At 40.2% G+C, this 21,397-nt stretch overlaps 1 protein-coding gene across 1 annotated transcript; it reads right to left on the bottom strand.

Moving 5' to 3' along the window:
- Positions 1-1,219: 1,219 nt before the first annotated feature.
- On the bottom strand, positions 1,220-19,662 carry LEPROT (leptin receptor overlapping transcript). The gene is made up of 4 exons (XM_070748978.1): positions 19,548-19,662; positions 18,079-18,154; positions 15,529-15,715; positions 1,220-2,774 (listed from the first exon to the last, which is right to left on the bottom strand). Exons 1-4 carry the CDS (start codon positions 19,561-19,563, stop codon positions 2,658-2,660), a joined length of 396 nt encoding a protein of 131 aa, XP_070605079.1. The 5' UTR covers positions 19,564-19,662; the 3' UTR covers positions 1,220-2,657.
- Positions 19,663-21,397: the final 1,735 nt, after the last annotated feature.

Genomic DNA, 21,397 nt, shown 5'->3' with positions numbered 1-21,397 from the left:
GTGGAAATTTTGAGTGGTTTGAAGAACTGGAAGTGGAAATTTTGAGTAATTCAGAGAACCGGCAAATACCACCCGTAGCTGGCCCTAGAGTGGGATGGGAATAGAGATTTTGCAGTATCCTTCCCCTGCCATGCCAACCAAGCCACACCATGCCCACCAAGCCATGGCCACAGAACCAGTAATTTTAAAAAATGGATTTCATCATTGCCTGGAATACAACAATTGTAATAAACACGAGTCAGTTGCCAAACATCTGAATTCTGATCACGTGACCATGAAAATTAGCCAGCCAGCTAATTTTTGGGCCTCCTGGGCCCACTGGGAGTTGGGAAACAGCTTGTTTTCAGCCTTCGTAAAGGGTAGGGAAGGCTGTTTTCACCTTCCCCAGGCTCCTAGAAAGGCTCTGAAGCCTGGGGAGAGTGAGTATGCCATAGTGTGCAGGGAGCAGGGCGGCTCATGTGTGCATATGTAGGGGTCACATTGAATGCAAACCAAAAAAGGTTCACCATAACTGCCATATACAGTGGTACCTCGTGATACGAACCCCTCGTGATACGAACATCTTGAGATACGAACCCGGGGTTCAAAAATTTTTTGCCTCTTGTTACATACTTTTTCAGAAGTGTTTCGGCCGAAACGTGGCCTCCAGGAAGGACGTCTTTGTGACATCAAAGCTCCGCCCATGGAATTCCCTATTGGGATTCCCCACCTCCGTTTCAGCCTCCAGATTGGCCGAAAATGCCACTGCTGATCGCAAAAACGATGCTCCGCCGGGCGGCGCTGCCCAGCTGTAACCTTCTGAAACAGCCGGGTGCTTCTCGGAGGCCTCCGGAATCTGAACCCAAACCCGAACTTTTGCCGAACTTCAGAAGGTGACAGCTGGGTGGCGGTGCTTCTCGGCGGCCTCCCGAACCTGAACCCGAAAAGTTCGGGTTCACGCCGAGAAGCCCCCCGGCTGTCTTAAAAGGTGACAGCCGGGCAGAGTGCCATTTTGCATTTTTCCCCCTTGCACGCATTAATCGCTTTTACATTGTTTCCTATGGGAAACATTGTTTCATCTTACGAACTTTTCACCTTACGAACCACCTTCCGGAACCAATTAAGTTCGTAAGACGAGGTATTACTGTACTACTTCTTTATGTAAGATCAAAGTAATCTTTAACTAGTTGCCATTTTTAATCAGATGCAAGTTGGCACAAAGCAATTCAGGATACCTGACAACAATGTTAAAATCTTATTTTATTAAAGATCAAAAATATGTGTTTCAGGTCACAAACATATTGCACAATTTCAGTATTCCACATGATACAGATCATAAAATCATTATAAAGTTTTTATGTGCACCAAGTCTGAAAATGCAAAACTTTTTTTTTCCAAAATCAGATCCCAAAAGCCAAGCAGTTTTCGTAGATATGTGTAAAAGGTTGCACGTTCCATCCATTATTACACTAATACACAAATTATATACTTATTTGGGGATAGAAAATACAGTACACTGTAGCTTTCTAAAGTGCAACAGAGACCAAAGCAAAATGTTTATTTAATATTTGTAAGGCACATCTTTACTCAGAAATGTGCCTCATTGTATTAAATGAAACCTACTACCGGATAGGATCCACGGTATAGCAACTTGTTATAAAAACTAGCTTTTTATGTAAAGGAATACATGGATTCTCAAAAGGCCAGGTTTTCTGACCTTGAGAAGTTTTCTGGGAGCATTTTTGTGGGAGCATTTAGAGTTGGAAGGAACCTTGTAGATCATCTAGTCTGAGCATATCTCCCAATGTTCTGAAAACCTCTTCAATCTTCTAGAGCATCCCAAGATTGCTGCATCTTTTGATATTGCAAAAGTGGAGTTCTTCTGCTGGACAAGAAGTTTCTAGTGGAGGAAAGTAATTTTTCTGTTCACTAGTGGCAGACTTTGGATCCAATCCAGGCATGCACAAGATTGTGTTCCATTTTCTTCATTATGCAGCAGACAAAATGATATCTAGATATCTTCCTTCTCTAAATTCAGTTGATCTGGCAATTGCTTCTTAAAACTGTATAAAACTGGAGTGATTTAAAATGCTGATTCTTTGACTAGTAAACAGTTTATATTGAAGAATTGTGATGCGTTTACCTTGAAGATAAATTTATATTTTTTTATTATCCTGCTGTAAAGCAAAATTGAAAATGTGATTCCTAATTCAAAAACTCAGAAGAAAGCCCTCCATTGTTACAAAATAATCCCTACTCATATAGTTTTTCTTGCATTCTAAAAACGTCACCCAGAGTCAATGGTGGGTTCTAAAATAGACTGCCACTAATTTGCGAGCAAAAGCATCCCAGGTGGGTGGGCGGAACCTTCTGGTGGGTGGAGCCTCCTGGGACGGGGCCTGCTGCCACCGCTACAGGTTGTAAGAATCGGTCTAAAACCACTGCTGCTCACAGTACTGTGTAAAATTACTTGCATCTCGTGAAATAAAAGTACAAATTAATAAAGGTACGTTTTCTCTATGTTAAGTTATCAAATTATTCATTCACTAAATATATTGGCATGTGCGCATGTATACATATTATATCCATATACACACTAAAATTATAATACGTAAATGAATGAATATCAAGGGAGGCCTGAATAACACGTGTACTGTAGATTAATATCTCAGTAAATTCTACCACTGCTCCCAGGTAAAATCATCTCCTCTGCCAAACAGGACAAAAAAGCCTAAAACTGTAAGAAAAATTACAGCATTTCCAGCCAGCACAAGGCCACAGGCTCCCCACTTGATCTGAAATAGAAAATAAAATAAAATTAACCTTTTATTCATTGATACAAAGCATAGGCTATTTTGAGCATTAGAGAAGTCCAAGGAAATACAACAGCATGATGGTAAAAGCACTTACGATAAAACACCAAATTTTAAAGAACCAAGAGAGCTACTAATTATGTAATTAGGAGTCATTATCGAACTCATCATATAATTTGCTAAAACAAACTTGACATAAAAACAATTGCAAGTCCTTGAATGGCTCAAGAGAGCAATTAATGAAAATTTACAAGAAAGCTCATCCACCAAAGCATAAAGCTAATTGTGAAGGATTATTTGTAAGCTATCAGCCACAACATACAACAGAAGTTCCTTATCATCAGAACAAATCTGTAATCTGGATCCACCCCCCTCCACCCCCCGATTACAAGAAGTTCCTTATCTCAGCCCAATTTGGGCTGAAATTTGAAAAGTGGAATAGAGACAAGATTTTTTTAAAAAAGACAAGGAATGAAATGCTCATTTAAATATATTACATTTAATTTATTATATCACAGTATTTTATTTATTTATTTATTTATTTATTTATTTATTTATTTATTTATTTGATTTGATTTGATTTGATTTGATTTGATTTGATTTGATTTGTATGCTTCCCCTCTCCGTAGACTCAGGGCGGCTCACAACATATAATAAAACAATTCACAACAAATCTAATAAATTTTTTAAAAAAATTAAAAAAACATTATTAAACCAGACATACACACAGACATACCATACATAAATTGTATAGGCCCGGGAGAGGGGGGAATGCCTCAATTCCCCCATGCCTGACGGCAGAGGTGAGTTTTAAGGAGTTTACGGAAGGCAAGAAGGGTGGGGGCAGTTCTAATCTCCGGGGGGAGCTGGTTCCAGAGAGTCGGGGCTGCCACAGAGAAGGCTCTTCCCCTGGGACCCGCCAGACGACATTGTTTAGTTGACGGGACCCGGAGAAGGCCAACTCTGTAGGACCTAATCGGTCGCTGGGATTCGTGCGGCAGAAGGCGGTCCCGGAGATATTCTGGTCCGATGCCATGAAGGGCTTTATAGGTGATAACCAACACTTTGAATTGTGACCGGAAACTGATCGGAAACCAATGCAGACTGCTTATATAAGGTCCAAACTGCCATACATCTCTTTAAGCGACACTTCCTAAAATTGTCAATTCTGGAATTCATTCATGACTTGAATATTTTTCATTTATCAGCTACTGCTTTCTAACTCTCGTTATGTGCCATCCTATCAGTGACTATATAGTTAATACAAATAAAATCTTTATTATGTCCTTAAGCCAGTGGATGCAATAAAGATACACAACCTATACTTAATATAACTAAAACAGACATACAATACTGTAAAAATCACATCCAAATTAATAAACTAACAATAATACAGATAGTAGTGGCAGTCACCAGAATCTGTACTATCTGTCATAGTTCCCTCTAAGCTGAGCAGGTGAGCAATCGCTCACTTAAAAATCATCATCAACTCAGAGTTTTCCAAACCTGCCCAGAAGCCGAGAGGGAAATTTTATTATTATTTCTGTGTCGCCCAGTCCCGAAGGGACTGCTGCTCAGACACTATACTTTTCCGCCCACCCCCCAAAAAAATTAGAGAGAACACTGCTATCTGTACTATTTTTCAATCTAGCATATATTTTCACCAAGATTCTAACCTATAGCTGCTGTGGCAGAAGTCCCCAACTTTTATGGCTTGGTGACCCTGCAATGTGGGTGGAGGGGAATTGGGCCAACCAAGCAATGGGCCAGGGGTGTGCATGCACACTGGCCCACCGCTCGTGCAAGTCAAGCTGTGCATGCGCGCTGGTTTTTTATTCATGTAACCTGGTTCCAAATGGGCCATGGCCCCGTAGTGGGCCTCCTGGGGCTGGGGAACCATGTGCTATAGAAAAGAATTATCAAGCTGGCATGTTATAAATTATTCTAATGTAGTGTTTCCCAACCTTGGCAACTTGGAGATATCTGGACTTCAACTCCCAGAATTCCCCAGCCAGCATTTGCTGGCTGGGGAATTTTGGGAGTTGAAGTCCAAATACCTTCAAGTTGCCAAGGTTGGGAAACACTGTTCTAATGGAAAAGCTGTCGTTGTTATATATGAACAGGTAATCCACGACTTAGAATAGTGATGGCGAACCTATGGCACAGGTGCTACAGGTGACACGTGGAGCCATATCTGCTGACACATGAGCCATTGCCCTAGCTTAGCTGCAACAGGCATGTGTGTGCCGGCCAGCTGATTTTTGGCTCACACAGACACTCTGAGAGGGTGTTTTTGGCTTCCAGAGAACCTCCGGGGGATGGGGGAGGAAGCTTTTACCTTCTCCGGCTCCAGTGAAGCCTTTGGGCGAAACACAAGCCTAGTTGGCCCACCACTAAAGGCTCCAGTGAAGCCTTTGGGCGAAACACAAGCCTAGTTGGCCCACCAGAAGTTGGGAAACAGACCATTTATGGCTTCCAGAGGCCGCTGGGGGTGGGGGAAGCTGTTTTTGCCCTCCCCAGGCATTGAATTATGGGTTTGGGCACTCTCACATGTACAATAGCACCTGCCCACACTCTGTCGGCACCCAAGGAAAAAAAGGTTCACCATCACTGATTTAGAACATACGAAGAGCCATGCTGAATCAGGCCAAAGCCCATCGAGTCCAGCATTCTGTGTCACACAGTGGCCCACCAATTGTACATGGGGATCCTGAGCAGAAAGAGAAGGCAAAACCCTCCCTTTCCCTTGACCCCCAATAAATGGTACTCAAGGGAATCCTGCCTGCCTCAACCAACACAGAGGCGGCACTTGGATATCCTTTTCAATAACCACCGATACACTTGACATCCATGAATCTGTATAATCCTGCCTTGAAGTTATCCAGGCTGACAGCTGTTACGACCTCTTCTGGAAGTGAATTCCATAAACCAGCGACCCTCTGGGTGAAGAAAGATTTCCCTTGATTTGTCTTCACTTTCTTACCTATGAGCTTTACGGAGTGCCCTCTCGTCCTAGTATTGTGTGATAGAGAAAAGAATTTTTCTCTATCCAACTTATCTATCCCATGCATGACAACCTTTCACTTAGCTACCCAAATTAACAACAGCACTGAAAAAGTGACTTATGACATTTTTATACTTACAACTGTTGCAGCATCACCATGGTCACTTAATCAAAATGTGTATGCTTGGTAACTAGCTTATATCTATGACAGTTGCAGTATGCTGGGGTTATGTGATGAACTTTTGCAGCCTTCTGACAAGCAAAGTCAATGGGGAAGCCAGATTCACTTAAGAACTGTGTTACTAGCTTAACCTCTGCAGTGATTCACTTCAACAACTGTGGCCAGAGAGTTTGTAAACGGAGACAAAGCACCTTTTGTAAATGTCTCATTTAGCAACATAATTTTGAGGGTCAGCTGGAGTCCTAAGTTGGGGACAACCTGTATTTTGAAGAAAATAATGCCCATCAGTGATAGTTTAAATCCCTTAGAGCAATGTTTCCCAACCTTGCCAACTTGAAGATATCTGGACTTCAACTCCCAGAATTCCCAGGCCAGCAAATGCAGGCTGGGGGATTCTGGGTGTTGAAGTCCAGATATCTTCAAGTTGCCAAGGTTGGGAAACACTGCCTTAGAGAACCAGTGGACACCAATAACATACTGGAAGATTGTAACCGAAGTTAACAACTGTCTAGAAATTTTGGTTAATTTTTTAGTCACTTAGAAGTCAAATTGCTGGTAGTTGCCCCAATAGCAAAGAATTTCAGTCTACTCTTAAAACATAGCAATTATCATTTTAGGATGACTTGACAATGTTTATCTTTCCTCATCTCATTTTTTTCCTCTTTTGGTGGCCTGGCATGATTTCTGTAAAGAGAATGTATATTTGTGCCAAAGTTAAAGGTTTTGTAACTAATGCAACAATCCCCATAAGAACTGAGAACTTTTATTAAGTATTGTGCAAGTCTCAAATTGTTAAAAAGGGAAGTTAAGAGGTCAGCCACATTGTTTCATCACATTATGTTTTGTATCCAGTGGTATACAGTAATGATGTGTTATAAGGCATATTTAGTTATAAGAAAAGCACGGAGTTTGGAAACATGTTCCAGAAATTTCAGAAATGGAAGCCTTAGTTCAGTGATGGCGAACCTATGACACGCGTGTCAGCACTGACACGCGTAGCCATTTTTAGTGACACGCGGCCGCTGGAGAAACTTTCGGAGAGAATGCGCCAAACGCACGCGACGCGAGCCAAAAAAAAAAAAGCCTCCTCACTCTCACCCCTCCCTCCTGTTTCACCTTCATTGCTGCTTGGAGAAGCCCGCGCCTCCTTCGCCTCCCCCCCACCCAGCCCAGGAAGGAAAAAGCCGGCAGAGCGCAAGCGCAGGTTCTTAAAGGATCCGCATTGTTGATTTCCGAGCACCAAAAAAAAAAAAGGACGTGCGAAGAGCGAGAATAGGAGCCCGGCCCGGCTGGAGCTTCCCTGGCGGTGATGGCACGTGAGCTTTTGGGACCCGGTGGGAGGGCGCCGGCCATTGTGTGCCCGCACAGCCATTAGGAACCCCCTCCCCCGGCAGAAATTTTTGAAGTGGCGCAAAGCCACGCAGTCCTGAATCGCTCCCTTCTCTGGCCAGCAAAGTCGGCTGCCCAGGAAAGCACCGCATTTGAAAAGCGTGCGTTTAAAAATCGCGCCACTTTCCCTGGCAGCCGGCTTGCTGGCCGGAGAAGCGAGCGATCCGGGACTGCCTGGCTTTGCGCCGTGATGACAACAACGGCGCCATGGTGGCCTTCAAGCGTCGCCCTTCGTGGCGCCCAACCACCCGTTCCTCAGGTAGATGTCTGGCGCGCTACCGGGAGGCGGAGGCGGTGCGTGGCCAGGCGCTGAGCTCCATGGACACCTGGGAGGGCAAAGGGGTGAATGTGGCTGCTGCCTCTTAGGCGGAGGCGAAGGCGATGGCGGAGTCTGCGCTGGGGCCATGCAGGGACGCTGATCCAGGGGGCCACGGACCAGCAAGCGGCCCTCCACTCTCTCTCCACTCTCCCTCTCTCTTTCTCTCTCTGTTGCTGCCGTGGTGCACGAGAGAGAAAGAGAGAGAGAAAAAGGAGGAGAGAGAATAAGAGAGAAAGAGAGAGAGAAGGCAAGAGAGAGAGAAAGCAAGGGAGAGAGAGAGAGAAAGAGTGTGTGTGTGTGAGAGGGAGAGAGAGAGAGAAAGAGAAAGAAAGCAAGAGAGAGAAAAAGAGAAAGAGAGAAGGAAAGTAAGAGACAAAAAGAGAGAGAAAGCAAGAGAGAGAGAGAAAGCAAGAAAGAGAGGAATAGAGAGAGAAAGAAAGAGAAAGAAAGCAAGAAAGAGAGAGAAAAAGAGAGAAGGAAAGTAAGAGAGAGAAAGCAAGAAAGAGAGAAAGCAAGGGAGAGAAAGAAAGAAAGAAATAGAGAAAGGGAGGAAGAGAGAGAGAGAGAAAGAGAAAGAAAGCAAGAGAGAAAGAGAAGGAAAGCAAGAGAGAGAGAGAGAAAGAGAGAGAAAGAAAGCAAGGAAGAGAGAAAGAAAGCAAAAGAGAAAGAGAAGGAAAGCAAGAGAGAGAGTGAGAAAGAGAATAAAAGAGAGATAGCAAGAGAGACAGAGAAAGAGAGAGAGAGAAAGGAAGGAAGGAAGAGAGAAAGAGGAAAGGAGGGAGAAAGAGCAAAAAAGAGAGGAAGGAAGAAAGAAAGAGGGATGGAGAGAGAAGGGGAAAGAAAGAGGGAGAGAGAGAGAAATAGGCGAAAGGGAGGAAAAGAGGGGGGTTTTGTCCAAACTTTTTTTCTCAAGGTGACACACCACCTGAGCTATGCTTGGTTTTTTGGCGAATTTTGACACACCAAGCTCAAAAGGTTGCCCATCACTGCCTTAGTTAATCTTTCAGCCAGCAATTACAACAGAAGTAAGTCTGAAAGTGTAAGAAGCACGGTCAAAGATACATTAATTCAGACATAATTATCCTAGTCAACGTGCTTGATCGGAAGCAAGCTGTGTGTGTTTGATCCTTCATCTTTGTTTTTCATACTTCAGTACTTTCCAATTTCTGAAACTATAATTCCCCAATTCGGATGTCACGGAAAATTGCAATTTAACAAACGAAGTGATGTCAAAGGCAGGAGAAAATGGGAGAAAGGAAACAAACACATATGTTCTGTTTTCACATCAAACAAGTAAATGGAGAGGTGCTTGAACAAGATATTATATGGCATAATGGATTTGGGATACCATCATTAGAAAGTGCAACAAAAGCATTTTCTTTTAAATGACAAGACTCACTTAGGTTCAAATCATTAATGCTTGACAAAATACTACGAAGAGTATCATGGAGTTGTAAATCGAGCACACTACAAAGCATGAATCAACCTGAGAGCAAGTTTTTCTTTATAGATATACATTTACTTTCCAATGAAAAAGCAAAATAAAAGAACTATTGTTTCAAAAGATGCTATAAAAATGTTAAAAGCAAGAAGCATTTTATCCTCCAGGGATAGGCAATGCCTCTATCTATCTATCTATCTATCTATCTATCTATCTATCTATCTATCTATGTATCATCCAAATATCTATCTACCTACCTACCTACCTACCTATCTATCTATCTATCTATCTAAAGTCTAAATATCTATCATCTATCTATCATCTATCTACATATATAAATGTATACATCTATAATAAATAAATCTACATATATAGATGTATAAATCTATCTATCTATCTATCTATTATCTAAGTATCTGTCATCTAAGTATCTATCTATCATCTAAGTATCTATCTATCATCCAAATATCTATCTACCTACCTACCTATCTATATCTATCTATCTATCTATCTATCTATCTATCTATCTATCTATCTATCTAAAGTCTAAATATCTATCTATCATCTATCATCTATCTACATATATAAATGTATAAATCTATAATAAATAAATCTACATATATAGATGTATAAATCTATCTATATATATATCTATATATCTATTATCTAAGTATGTATCTATCTATCATCCAAATATCTATCTATCTATCTACCTATCTATCTATCTAAAGTCTAAATATCTATCTATCATCTATCATCTATCTACATATATAAATGTATAAATCTATAATAAATAAATCTATATATATAGATGTATAAATCTATCTATATACAGTGTTCCCTCGATTTCTGCGGGGGATGTGTTCCGAGACCACCCGCGAAAGTCGAATTTCCGCGAAGTAGAGATGCGGAAGTAAATACACCATTTTTGGCTATGGACAGTATCACAAGCCCTCCCTTAATACTTTAAACCCCTAAATTACCATTTCCCATTCCCTTAACAACCATTTACTCACCATTATTACTGGTACTCGCCATTGAATAAGACACTTAGGGATCCTGATATTTATAAATATAATTATTTATTAACAATAATTATTTTTTTTGTTATTTATTTGCAAAAATTATTAGTTTGGCGATGACATAGGACATCATTGGGTGGGAAAAACCGTGGTATAGGCTATTCGCGAAGTTCGAACCCGCGAAAATCAAGAGAACACTGTATCTATCTATATATCTATTATCTAAGTATCTATCTATCATCTGTATCTTTCTATCATCTGTCTATCTATCTATCTATTATCTAAGTATCTATCTTTCTATCTATCTATCTATTTATCTATCTATCATCTAGGTATCTATCTATCTATCATCCAAGTATCTATCTATCTATCTATCTATCTATCTATCTAAAGTCTAAGAATCTATCTATCATCTCTCTACATATATAAATGTATAAATCTATAATAAATAAATCTATCTATATATCTATTATCTAAGTATCTATCTATTATCTAAGTATCTATCTGTCATCTAAGTATCTATCTATCTATCATCTGTATCTTTCTATCATCTATCCATCCATCCATCCATCCATCCATGCAACCAACATCTATTTACCATGTTTCCCTGAAAATAAGACCAGATCTTTTTTTTTACCCCAGAAAAAAATGGCTAGGTCTTATTTTTGGGTGTGTCTTACTTTCCCTCCCCATGTATTGGTAGGAGCCAGGGGGATGACCTGCCTCTTATGCCTCCTTGCCTAACAGCGTTACCAGCAGCTTGGTCCATGAAACAGCTGATCTGCGGGTGCATTCCTGCTGCCATCTCCAAGAAGCATGGCAATTGTGGCTGCAAATGCAGCAGGAGCCTCCACATGCCTCTGCAAAACAGCTGATCTGCTGTACATTCCTGCAGCCGGCTCCAAGAAGTGTGGCCCTTTTGCAGCTTCAATCTGCAGGGACCTTCCTTCCCTTGGATCCTGCCCTTCATCTATTTAACCCAACACAACTGTGAGTGGGGAAGGGTGGGCGGTATGAGCACTAAGTTGAGAGCTGATTGTTTCTCCTCTCTTGCTATTTGCCAAACCTTGGTTGCCTGCTCCTTGACCCCAAACACTTTGCATTGTGGCTGCCTTGGGGTGGGTGGGTGGGTTTTAAGATATTCATGAACTGGTACAGCCAATGGTAACAAGGTCAGCCAATGAATAGGCATAGCAACTAAGTAAGCCAATGGGAGTTAAACACTCCCAAGTCTGTGCAGAGAATCAAAACTGGAACTTAAGCTTAAGGCTGGGAGTAACCCAGTCCACTCTGCACTCTTCCCACTCTGCCCTCTCTGTGCTTGTCTGCTCTACTGAAATGATACTAATTCTCCTGCTTGTGTTTACCTGTAAATGATTGAAGAATTCTACTTGTGATATTGTAATATAAGATAATCTATTTCAACCAGATAATCTATTTCAATATTAAAAGTCTAGTGTCCCCATTTTATTAATATTTTTAGTCAAAAACTGAAATAGATTTAAACACTTTGTGCTATTGTACCTGTTTTCCCATTCTAGGTATTTTCATAGTACAGCTGAGATGCTGCTTTATCTACGACAGTGTTTCCCAACCTTGGCAACTTGGAGATATCTGGACTTCAACTCCCAGAATTCCCTAGCCAGCATTCGCTGGCTAGGGAATTCTGGGAGTTGAAGTCCAAATATCTTCAAGTTGCCAAGGTTGGGAAACATTGATCTACGAGACTAGAAGAATCACAAACATGCTTACTACGGAGAAAACCTCATTTAATAGTGGAGTTTTAATTCAAAATAGATAATTTTAGATTGTCCTTAGCATGCCATTGATACCAAGCTGATAAAGTAAATGTGCTTTGTCATCTTTTCTTATTCTATTCTATTCTATTATCAAATTGAAGGACTGAAGGCTAAAACATAAGAGGAAAGGTTACAGGAATTGTGTATGTCTAGTTCAGTGTCTCTCAAATACTGGGGCAGGCCCCCCCTGGAGGGCGATGCCAGGCAGCGCGTGACCTCAAGGAACTTTTTTTTTTGCCGCAGAGAGTAGGGAGTTTTTGCACCGAACAATAGCACACAGCACAGAGCAGGAGATACGAAGTGCAGATAACAAGTCCTTAAGAGACACCATGGAAAAATATTTAACAGGAATAAAAAGAAAGGAGAAGGGTGGAGATAATGAGATGCAAGCTAAGATAAAGAAATATGACTAAGCGCTTGTAGTGTTTGGCTTCACTGTGACTACAGTGGAAGACAAGGAAAGACCGATATGTTTACTATGTATAAAAATGTTGGCAGCAGACAGCATGAAGTGAAATAAATTAAGGCATCACTTAAACACAACACTCCAATATCTAATACTGGATGTTTACTGGATATCTAATACTGGATGTTTTAAAAGATTGGACAACCATTTGTATGAAATGATATAGGGTCTCCTGCATGAGCAGCAGGTTGGACTAGATTACAGTGTTTCCCAACCTTGGCAACTTGAAGATATCTGGACTTCAACTCCCAGAATTCCCCAGCCAGCGAATGCTGGCTGGGGAATTCTGGGAGTTGAAGTCCAGATATCTTCAAGTTGCCATGGTTGGGAAACACTGAACTAGACAGGGTCCCTTCCCACTCTGTTATTCTGTATTCCATTCTCCTTGTAAAAGGTAAACGCTATATTATGATATGTGCTTTTAAGATTCAGAAATGTATCAGTGAATCAGCATTGTATCAAGTTATGCCTTATTAATTTATTTTCTTATGGTGAATCTTAAGCTCTATGGATATGACAGAGCTTACATTTCCTCTCCAAAGAAAATTGTCTGAAAATGTTTTTCTCCATTTTATATTTTTAACCAAGAGCTAAATTTATTTTAGTAATAATAGGAAAGAATTAGAGCTCCCTCTAGTGGCATGACTACGGAATTGTTTTTTCTTATATTGTATCTTTCATAAGAAAAAAAAATACACAGCCAAAAGTATAGCTGAAAATATTAAGTGTTATTGCTAATATTCTCAGAAATTGGCATAGACAATTTTATAACTGCAACAAGTCAAAGAATTAACACACAAAAATGGAATTGAAAAATTGAGAAACAACCCTATAACCTAAGATGAAAAGTATAGATATATTTATATAGTTACGTTTTAATAAGAACACCCATTATTTAATCATCAAGACTAGCTCAAAAACTAAAAAACTGAAGAAATTCAATAGGTTGTTTTACATGGTATCATATTGCTTAAATGATCCCACTGGGCACTCAATAAATTAGGACAAACAAAATAATAGAATCATAATCGGAAACCAGAATATCTCCAAGACCGCCTTCTGCTGCACGAATCCCAGTGACCGATTAGGTCCCACAGAGTGGGCCTTATCCGGGTCCCGTCAACTAAACAATGTCGGTTGGCGGGCCCCAGGGGAAGAGCCTTCTCTGTGGTGGCCCTGACTCTCTGGAACCAGCTCCCCCCAGAGATTAGAACTGCCCCTACCCTCCTTGCCTTTCGCAAACTCCTTAAAACCCACCTTTGTCGTCAGGCATGGGGGAACTGAGATATCTCCCCCAGGCCTATATAATTTATGTATGGTATGTTTGTAGGTATATCTGCTTAAAAATGGGGTTTTTTTAACTGTTTTAAATTTTAAATTGTAAATTATTAGATTTGTCAGGAACTGTTTTTATTGTGTTGTGAGCCGCCCCGAGTCTGTGGAGAGGGACGGCATACAATTAATTAAATAAATAGATAAATAAATAAATAGATAAATTATAAAAAAAACATCTTTTGCTCTTAGCTCAACTCATTATTGTGGGGAAAATAGGAGGAGGAAGGGATCTGGTTTTTTGCTTTCAGTTATTTATAAAAACAATAAAGGCAAGATTTTAGAAATTTAAAAATGACGAATAAATAAAGATACACAAAATTAATGTTGAGAAAAATGTGGATGGGCTGGAAGCAAACATCACTGAATATAGCAACCAAGAGTAAGTGATGATTTGTAAAATTAATGAAATGCAACAATGCTAAATATATTTTTACTTCTGTTGCACTTTCCACCCATTCTAAATGTAACTCAACAAGTCCTGGTATATGTTTTAGCAAGTAATGAAATTCAATAAGCCACAGGTGGGGGGGGGCCTGCATGGGTTCAACTGCTGAAAAACAGGTTAATTCACATATCACACTAAGCCAAACATATTTTGGCTTAGTTTTGGCTCATCAGGACAGAATCTCTGTAAATATATTAACTAGTAACTAGTTATTTAATTCGTAGACAGAAAATATCTCAAACATCTTATTCTTTCAAAGCATTGGAGCATTTTCATTCCTGAATTTTTAAAATATCATCCCTTCAGCAATTCCTCCCAATTCCCAACAAATATTCATAGGAGAGAATTTAAACAGTAACCTGTTTTTCTGTACTGTAGTCTATAATGATTATCTACGGCAGTGTTTCTCAACCTTGGCAACTTGGAGATATCTGGACTTCAACTCCCAGAATTCCCCAGCCAGCAAATGCTGGCTAGGGAATTCTGGGAGTTGAAGTCCAGATATCTTCAAGTTGCCAAGGCTGGGAAACACTGATCTACGGCACCTCCTTAATACAAAAAACGGACAACTTTTATCTGAGCTTTTGCTTGCAGACCAAGTTTCAAAGTAACAAATAACCCAATTTTGTTTGGCAGTTTGCCAGGCATGGCAATATAACAAGAAGCAGCAGACAGTCATCTTTTTTCTTCCAGTTAATACTGTATGCTATTTTCTTTCTTAGCTTCACTATTGTTCTGTGACCTCAATAAAAATGTATTGATTGTCTGATCCAAAATCCAGGAACGGTCACTTCCAAACCATGATTTACAGCTTGTGGCTTGTGGTTGGAGTTGTGATTTGTTAAACCATAATTTTAGCACAAAATAGGAACCAGGCAATGTAATTTCAATTATGAAATCTTTATTATTTATGCAATGTCTCCTGCCACTTATGAAGGAAATGCTTGAAAAAAACCCATCCTGTTGTATTGTCAAGATCATAACAGAAATCATTTCTATTTCTCCTAGTTTTTTCTCATCATTCCTATCACCCCTTTTCCTCCCACAGGACTGTATGACTGTAACTTGTTGCTTGTACCCTTAAGATTTTTATTAATATTGATTGTTTCCTGATTGCTTATTTGACCCCTATGACAATCATTAAGTGTTGTACCACACGATTCTTGACAAATCTATATTTTCTTTTATGTACACTGAGAGCATATGCACCAAGACAAATTCCTTGTGCATCCAATCACACTTGGCCAATAAACAATTCTATTCTATTCTATTTATTAAGAATCTTTCCAGGCAGCAGGAATTATCAGGGCATACATATCTTGCTACAAGACTTACCACTTCAACACGTGCAAGTATGATAGGAAGTCCAAAAGCAGAGACCACAATTCCAGTTGTGAAAAAATACGACAGTTCCTTGCAAGTACTGCTTGCGGCGTCTGTATCATCGCTTACTCTTTGTGCAATGAAGTGAGGAATAGGGCATATGGCGTAAAATATCAAGACAAATAATGGCCAGTAGGTACTGCAGAATGATAAAGAAAAGGAGATTAAGGAAGTTTAAAATAAATGCTTATGCAATATCAATCTTTTTTTTGTGGTTTACAAAAATGCAGCTGTACACATTCACATATGTATCTCATCGTACGTGATAAATACAGGTAGACCTGGACTAGTACAGTGGTACCGCTACTTATGAATTTTAATTCGTTCCGTGACCAGGTTCTTAAGTAGAAACGTTCTTAAGTAGAAGCAACTTATCCCATAGGAATCAATGTAAAAGCAAATAATGTGTGCAAACCCATTAGGAAAGAAATAAAAGCTCGGACTTTGGCTGGGAAGTGGAGGAGGAAGAAGAGGAGGAGGAGAGTCGCTGCCGAAGGAAGAAGGTAAGGTGAGCGCCCCCTTTTGCCTTTCCGCGCCTAGATGCTCCGGGAGGCAACCTCGCGCCAGGGGTATGGGAGGCAGCATGAGGGAGTCACCACAGCAAAGTGGTTTATTCCCTCTCCAAACGCCCAGAGAAAGGAAAATGCTTCCGGACTGCCAAAGCCTCCTTAAGCGCCACCGAAAGGCTCCTCTGGCAGCCCAGAAAAACCCAAGATGGCTGGGATTAAAGGGGGAATGACAGAAAACTGGCCAGGCCTTTGTGCCGCTCTCAAATTTCCTGGGAAATTTTTCTGGGCTCGGGTTCTTAAGTAGAAAATGGTTCTTAAGAAGAGGCAAAAAAGAAATAAATAAATAAGAGAATTATATTAGCAGTGTTATGATTTAAGATTTATATTAGAATTAGTATTGTTATGTTTTAAGAGTTATGTTAGGTTTAGTTTATGTATGAAAATTTATTATATAAGGTAAAACAAATTTCTTCTTTTCATTTAAAGTAATAAGTTGAATTTAAGTATTTTTTAAATGTACTGTACTCTTTTTCTGTATTGAAATTTTACTTGTAGAATAAGCGGGGTAGTTACAACCCCACTTTTATGTTAAATGTATGTTTGTTAGTTTTGTCTATTTTAAAAATTAATAAAATATATTGGGGGGGAAAAAAGAATAGGCAAAAAAGAATAGGCAAAAAAATCTTGAGTTCTTATCTAGAAAATTTCTTAAGTAGAGGTACCACTGTATTTGGTTCCTACTTGGACGGGTGATAGTGAAAATGGTGCGCACATCAGAGTGAGATTTGGCTTCTGCGCATGGGCAGAAAGCAAAACCTCATGAGGATGTGCGGGCGGGCAAGATTGTGGCAATTTCTTGCTTCTCTGCATGCGCAGAAGGAAAAAAATTGCTGAAATCCTGCATGCCCACACGTCTTCTCACATGATTTGCTTCCTGTGCATGCGCAGAACCCAAATCTCGCTCTGACGCATGCACGTGCCTGCTGGTCACCCGAAACTGTGCGCCCATCAGCACCAGTAGCGGAGGTAAGTTGCAACCCCTGCCTGGCCTGGAAGTGCAACCACAATTGACCCCAAAATTCCCATTGCTAAACAAGACAGTTGTTAAGTGAGTGTTGCTCCCTGTTATGACTTTTCTTCCCACAGCTGTTAATAATAATAATAATTTAATAATAATAATTTCTTAGATTTGTATGCCGCCCCTCTCCGAAGACTCGGGGCGGCTCACAACAACAATAACAATACAATATAATATAATACAAATCTAATATTAAAAAGAACAAGTTAGGTGCAGTTGTTAAGTTAGTAGGAGGGTTGTCAAGTGAATCCAGCTTCCCTTTTGACTTTGCTTGTCAGAAGGTCACAAAATATGATAACATGACCCCCTGCAACCATCATAAACACATACCAGTTGGCAAATGTTAAAATTTGGATCACGTGACCATAAGGAATAAATCTGCAATGGTCATAAAGGCGAAAAATGATCTCAAGTCACTTTTTTCAGTTCTGTTGTAACGTTGGTCACTAAATAAATTGTTTCAAGTCGAGCACTATTTTTGGTAAATTTTTGCCGGACTGGTTCAGTTTTTCTCTCTTTTCATACCATTTCCAAGTATTAATCCCACTATTACTAATCAAATTGTATTCCTTTACTATATTTATAGACTTTTATGCCAAATAAATTTATTTATTTATTATTTAGATTTGTATGCCGCCCCTCTCCGCGGACTCGGGGCGGCTCACAGCAAAATATAACAAATCGTAACAAATCCAAATAAATTTAAAATATTTTAAAAAGTTTTAAAAGAACCCCCTTTTACTAACAAGCACACATACAAACATACCATGCATAAATTGTACATGCCCGGGGGAGGTGTTTCAGTTCCCCCATGCCTGACGGCAAAGGTGGGTTTTAAGGGTTTAAATGTGTCCAGAATTTACATGATTGATACAAAGAACTGGTATTCTCTTACTCAAACTAATATGTTCTTACCCATATGTTTCTAAGGCACATCCCAACATAAGAAAAGTCAAACCAATAACTCCAGTGAACGATAAACCAACCAAAGCTGTAAAAGTGGAAATAAAAAGAATGTCACTCTATTTAATTTTAATAAAGCAACTCTCATGAACATAATTATAAAATTACTGATTGCTGACATTTTTTAAACAATAACATTAGCACACATCATGGAAGTTCTAAACAGAGACATAAATGATGTAGTTAACTTGATCATATAGAATGATTTCATATTTTCTTTTTTTAAAAAAAAAAAAAGCTGCCACCATACCTACTACAGTTTATCAAAGGAGCAAACTTTGATTATGATGCTTGCAAAAAACTTTCCAGATTGGGAACTTCTTAGATTTTGGCTTGAATTTTTAATTATACCACGAAACAAACAGTTCTGCAAAGTGGCACAGAAATAGGACAAACTGGTCTTAGTGGTTTCAATGCACTAAAATCTGCTGAGAGGAGGCAAGGGAGTGGTCAGGGAGTGCTTCAACCTGATGGGCGAACAGGAGGAAGAGAAATTACAGGCAAAGAATAAACTTTGCCTGGCACCCAAAGGCAGGGTGCAGGAGAAAGCAACACTAGCCACTAGCAACAGCAGAAGAGAAAAGAGCTTGTCCAAACTCAAAATTCTTTACTAAGAGAATCTGAGTCGAGCTGTCGAGAAGATGGGGAGAAAGAGATGGGGAAGAGAATATAATTCTCTTATAATACGACTTTAGTAACCGAGTAGTTGATGCATGGAACTCACTAGCAGACTCTGTAGTATCATCACCTAACCCCCAAAACGTTACCCTTAGATTATCCACTGTTGACTTCTTCCGATTCCTAATGTTTCTCTTTTACTAGTATTGTATACAAATATTATATCTATGGGATGGATGGATGGATGGATGGATGGATGGATGGATGGATAAATAGATGGATGGATGGAGAGACAGACAGATAGATAGACAAGTGTGATTGGACACACAAGGGATTTGTCTCTGGTGCCTATGCTCTCAGTGTGCATAAAAGAAAAGAGACATTTAGAATTCTTTATTGGCCAAGTGTGATTGGACACACAAGGAATTTGTCTCTGGTGTCTATGCTCTCAGTGTACATAAAAGGAGAGATACTTTTTTCAAGAATCATGGGGTACAACACTTAATGGTTGTCATCGGGGTCAAATAAGCAATCAGGAAACGATATTAATAAAAATCTTAAGGATACAAGCAACAAGCTACAGTCATACCGTCATAAGTGGGAGGAGATGATGAGCAAAAACTAGTTGTAATAGTAGGGCAGAGATAGAAGCGAAAGAGAGAAGAGATCTTGGGATCTCTTGGGGGGAGAGATTCGATTGCTACCGCGACAGTCTCTATGAAAAGGCGGAAACCTTACGACTGCCTCAAGAAGCAGGAGCGGGGAAAACCCCTCACAAGAGAAGAGGGGGAAACGGCTCGTACCTTTAATCCCCGCCATGCCTCCTTCCTCGAAGGGGCGAGTCTCCCGATCGCTTTCCGGGCTCCGAGGCAGCGGAGGCGGAGTGTAAGGGAGCTCCTCTTCCGCCTTCGCTTCACGTGGTCCGATGCCAACGCCGGCCCCTCCCCACAAGGGAAATAAAAAATAAAAACAGAGAGTGGGAGGAACGGGAAGAAGTGGCCTCCTAAAAATATCCAAATGCGCATCCCTAGATTCGGGGGAATCTGGCGGGATCGAGTGAGATCATTCGGGAGGGGCTGCTTCGCAAATCTCACAAGGGTTTTTTTTTTCTCTTCGTCCTTCTCATAGATTTTGAGGCAGGGATTCTCTCAGTAGGAAGTTCTGGTTTCTCCACCGCGCGAGAAAGTAGACATAAATTCTACTACTTGTATTGTTTGTTTCTCTCGCGCGCTCTCCGTGACCGCTTGTGTTCCCTAAGGAAATACGATTGGTTATTTTAACATTCTTTTACGTAGGTATTACTATACTGGCTCAATTATTACTATTATCATCGTCATCATCATCATTATCCAGGTTCCTAAGAGGCCAGTAAGGGGCGTACATAAGTGCACTGGTGTGCCTTTCGTCCCCTGTCCAATTGTCTTTCCTTTCTCTCACTTATCATATATATTTTCTTTCTTTCATATATCCTCTCCTCTAAGTTCACTTTACCCTTATATATATTACTACATGACTATTTTTCTTCCTATGTATTTGTATATTGGACAAATGAATAAATAAAATAAATTATTATGTCAGTACAACACAGCAAACGAGATCACTATGCTGGATTTCGTATTTCATCACCAGTCGGGCGCTTCCCAAGCACCTAGGACTGAGTGATGTAGCGGCGAATTATATGTGCCAATCCCAGTAACGCGGCCTTTTGCAATTGACAGATGGAAATTTTGTCAATTCCGATGGTTTTCAAATGTCCGCTGAGATCCTTTGACAATTGCCCAGCATGCCAAGTACAGTATTATTATTATTATTATTATTATTATTATTATTATCATCATCATCATCATTATCATTATTTTGTTATTGTTGTTATTAGTATTAGTATTTATTAGATTTGTACGCCGTCCCGACCAAAGACAAAGTTATGTCTTTGGTAAAGTTTTTCATTAGTACCTTCCATGTGTGGAACTCGGGGAGAAAAAGGTTTTGTGCACCAAACACCTAACAATCACACAACCAATAATAATACATGAAAAGTATAAAACCAGGTGTTGTAGTTGCAGGTTGCTCTGTAAACAGCCACCATCATGGATCTAGCATCTAGAGAGGACGGGATTCAAGTGTGAAATAGTATAAAGTCTCCTGCTTGAGCAAGGGGTCAGACTAGAAGACCTCCAAGGTCCCTTCCAACTTTTATTATTCTTGTTATTCTGCTAGAGCCCAGCCAATCCCTCCTTTTGAGAACCAGCTGGCTGACTTTTTAGCAAGAAAGGAGAATTGGCAAGCTAAAATGAACTGCCTATGGGTCCCGTCAACTAAACAATGTCGTTTGGCGGGACCCAGGAGAAGAGCCTTCTCTGTGGCGGCCCCGACCCTCTGGAACCAGCTCCCCCCGGAGATTAGAACTGCCCCCACCCTCCGTGTCTTTTGTAAAGTTCTTAAGACCCATCTCTGCCGTCAGGCATGGGGGAACTGACACATCTCCCCCGGGCCTATACAGTTTATACATGGTATGTTTGTGTGTATGTTTGCTTTTAATAATGGGGTTTTTAGTGTTTTTTAAATTATTAGATTTGCTCTTACATTGTTCTTGTTATTGTTGTGAGCCGCCCCGAGTCTACGGAGAGGGGCAGCATACAAATCTAATAAATAA

Source organism: Erythrolamprus reginae, chromosome 3 (assembly GCF_031021105.1).
Source record: "Erythrolamprus reginae isolate rEryReg1 chromosome 3, rEryReg1.hap1, whole genome shotgun sequence".
Lineage (NCBI taxonomy): Eukaryota > Metazoa > Chordata > Lepidosauria > Squamata > Dipsadidae > Erythrolamprus > Erythrolamprus reginae.
The sequence above is the reverse complement of the archived record's forward strand: the minus strand, read 5'-3'. Positions and strand labels throughout refer to the sequence as shown.

What these genes read in the sequence shown, in the direction of transcription:
- LEPROT (XM_070748978.1), bottom strand. An exon ending in TGTGCCTTAGAAACATATGG is followed by an intron (nt 15,716 to 18,078) that starts GTAAGAACATAT and finishes ATCATTCTGCAG; the next exon opens with TACCTACTGGCCATTATTTG. An exon ending in TACTTGCACGTGTTGAAGTG is followed by an intron (nt 2,775 to 15,528) that starts GTAAGTCTTGTA and finishes TTTCTATTTCAG; the next exon opens with ATCAAGTGGGGAGCCTGTGG.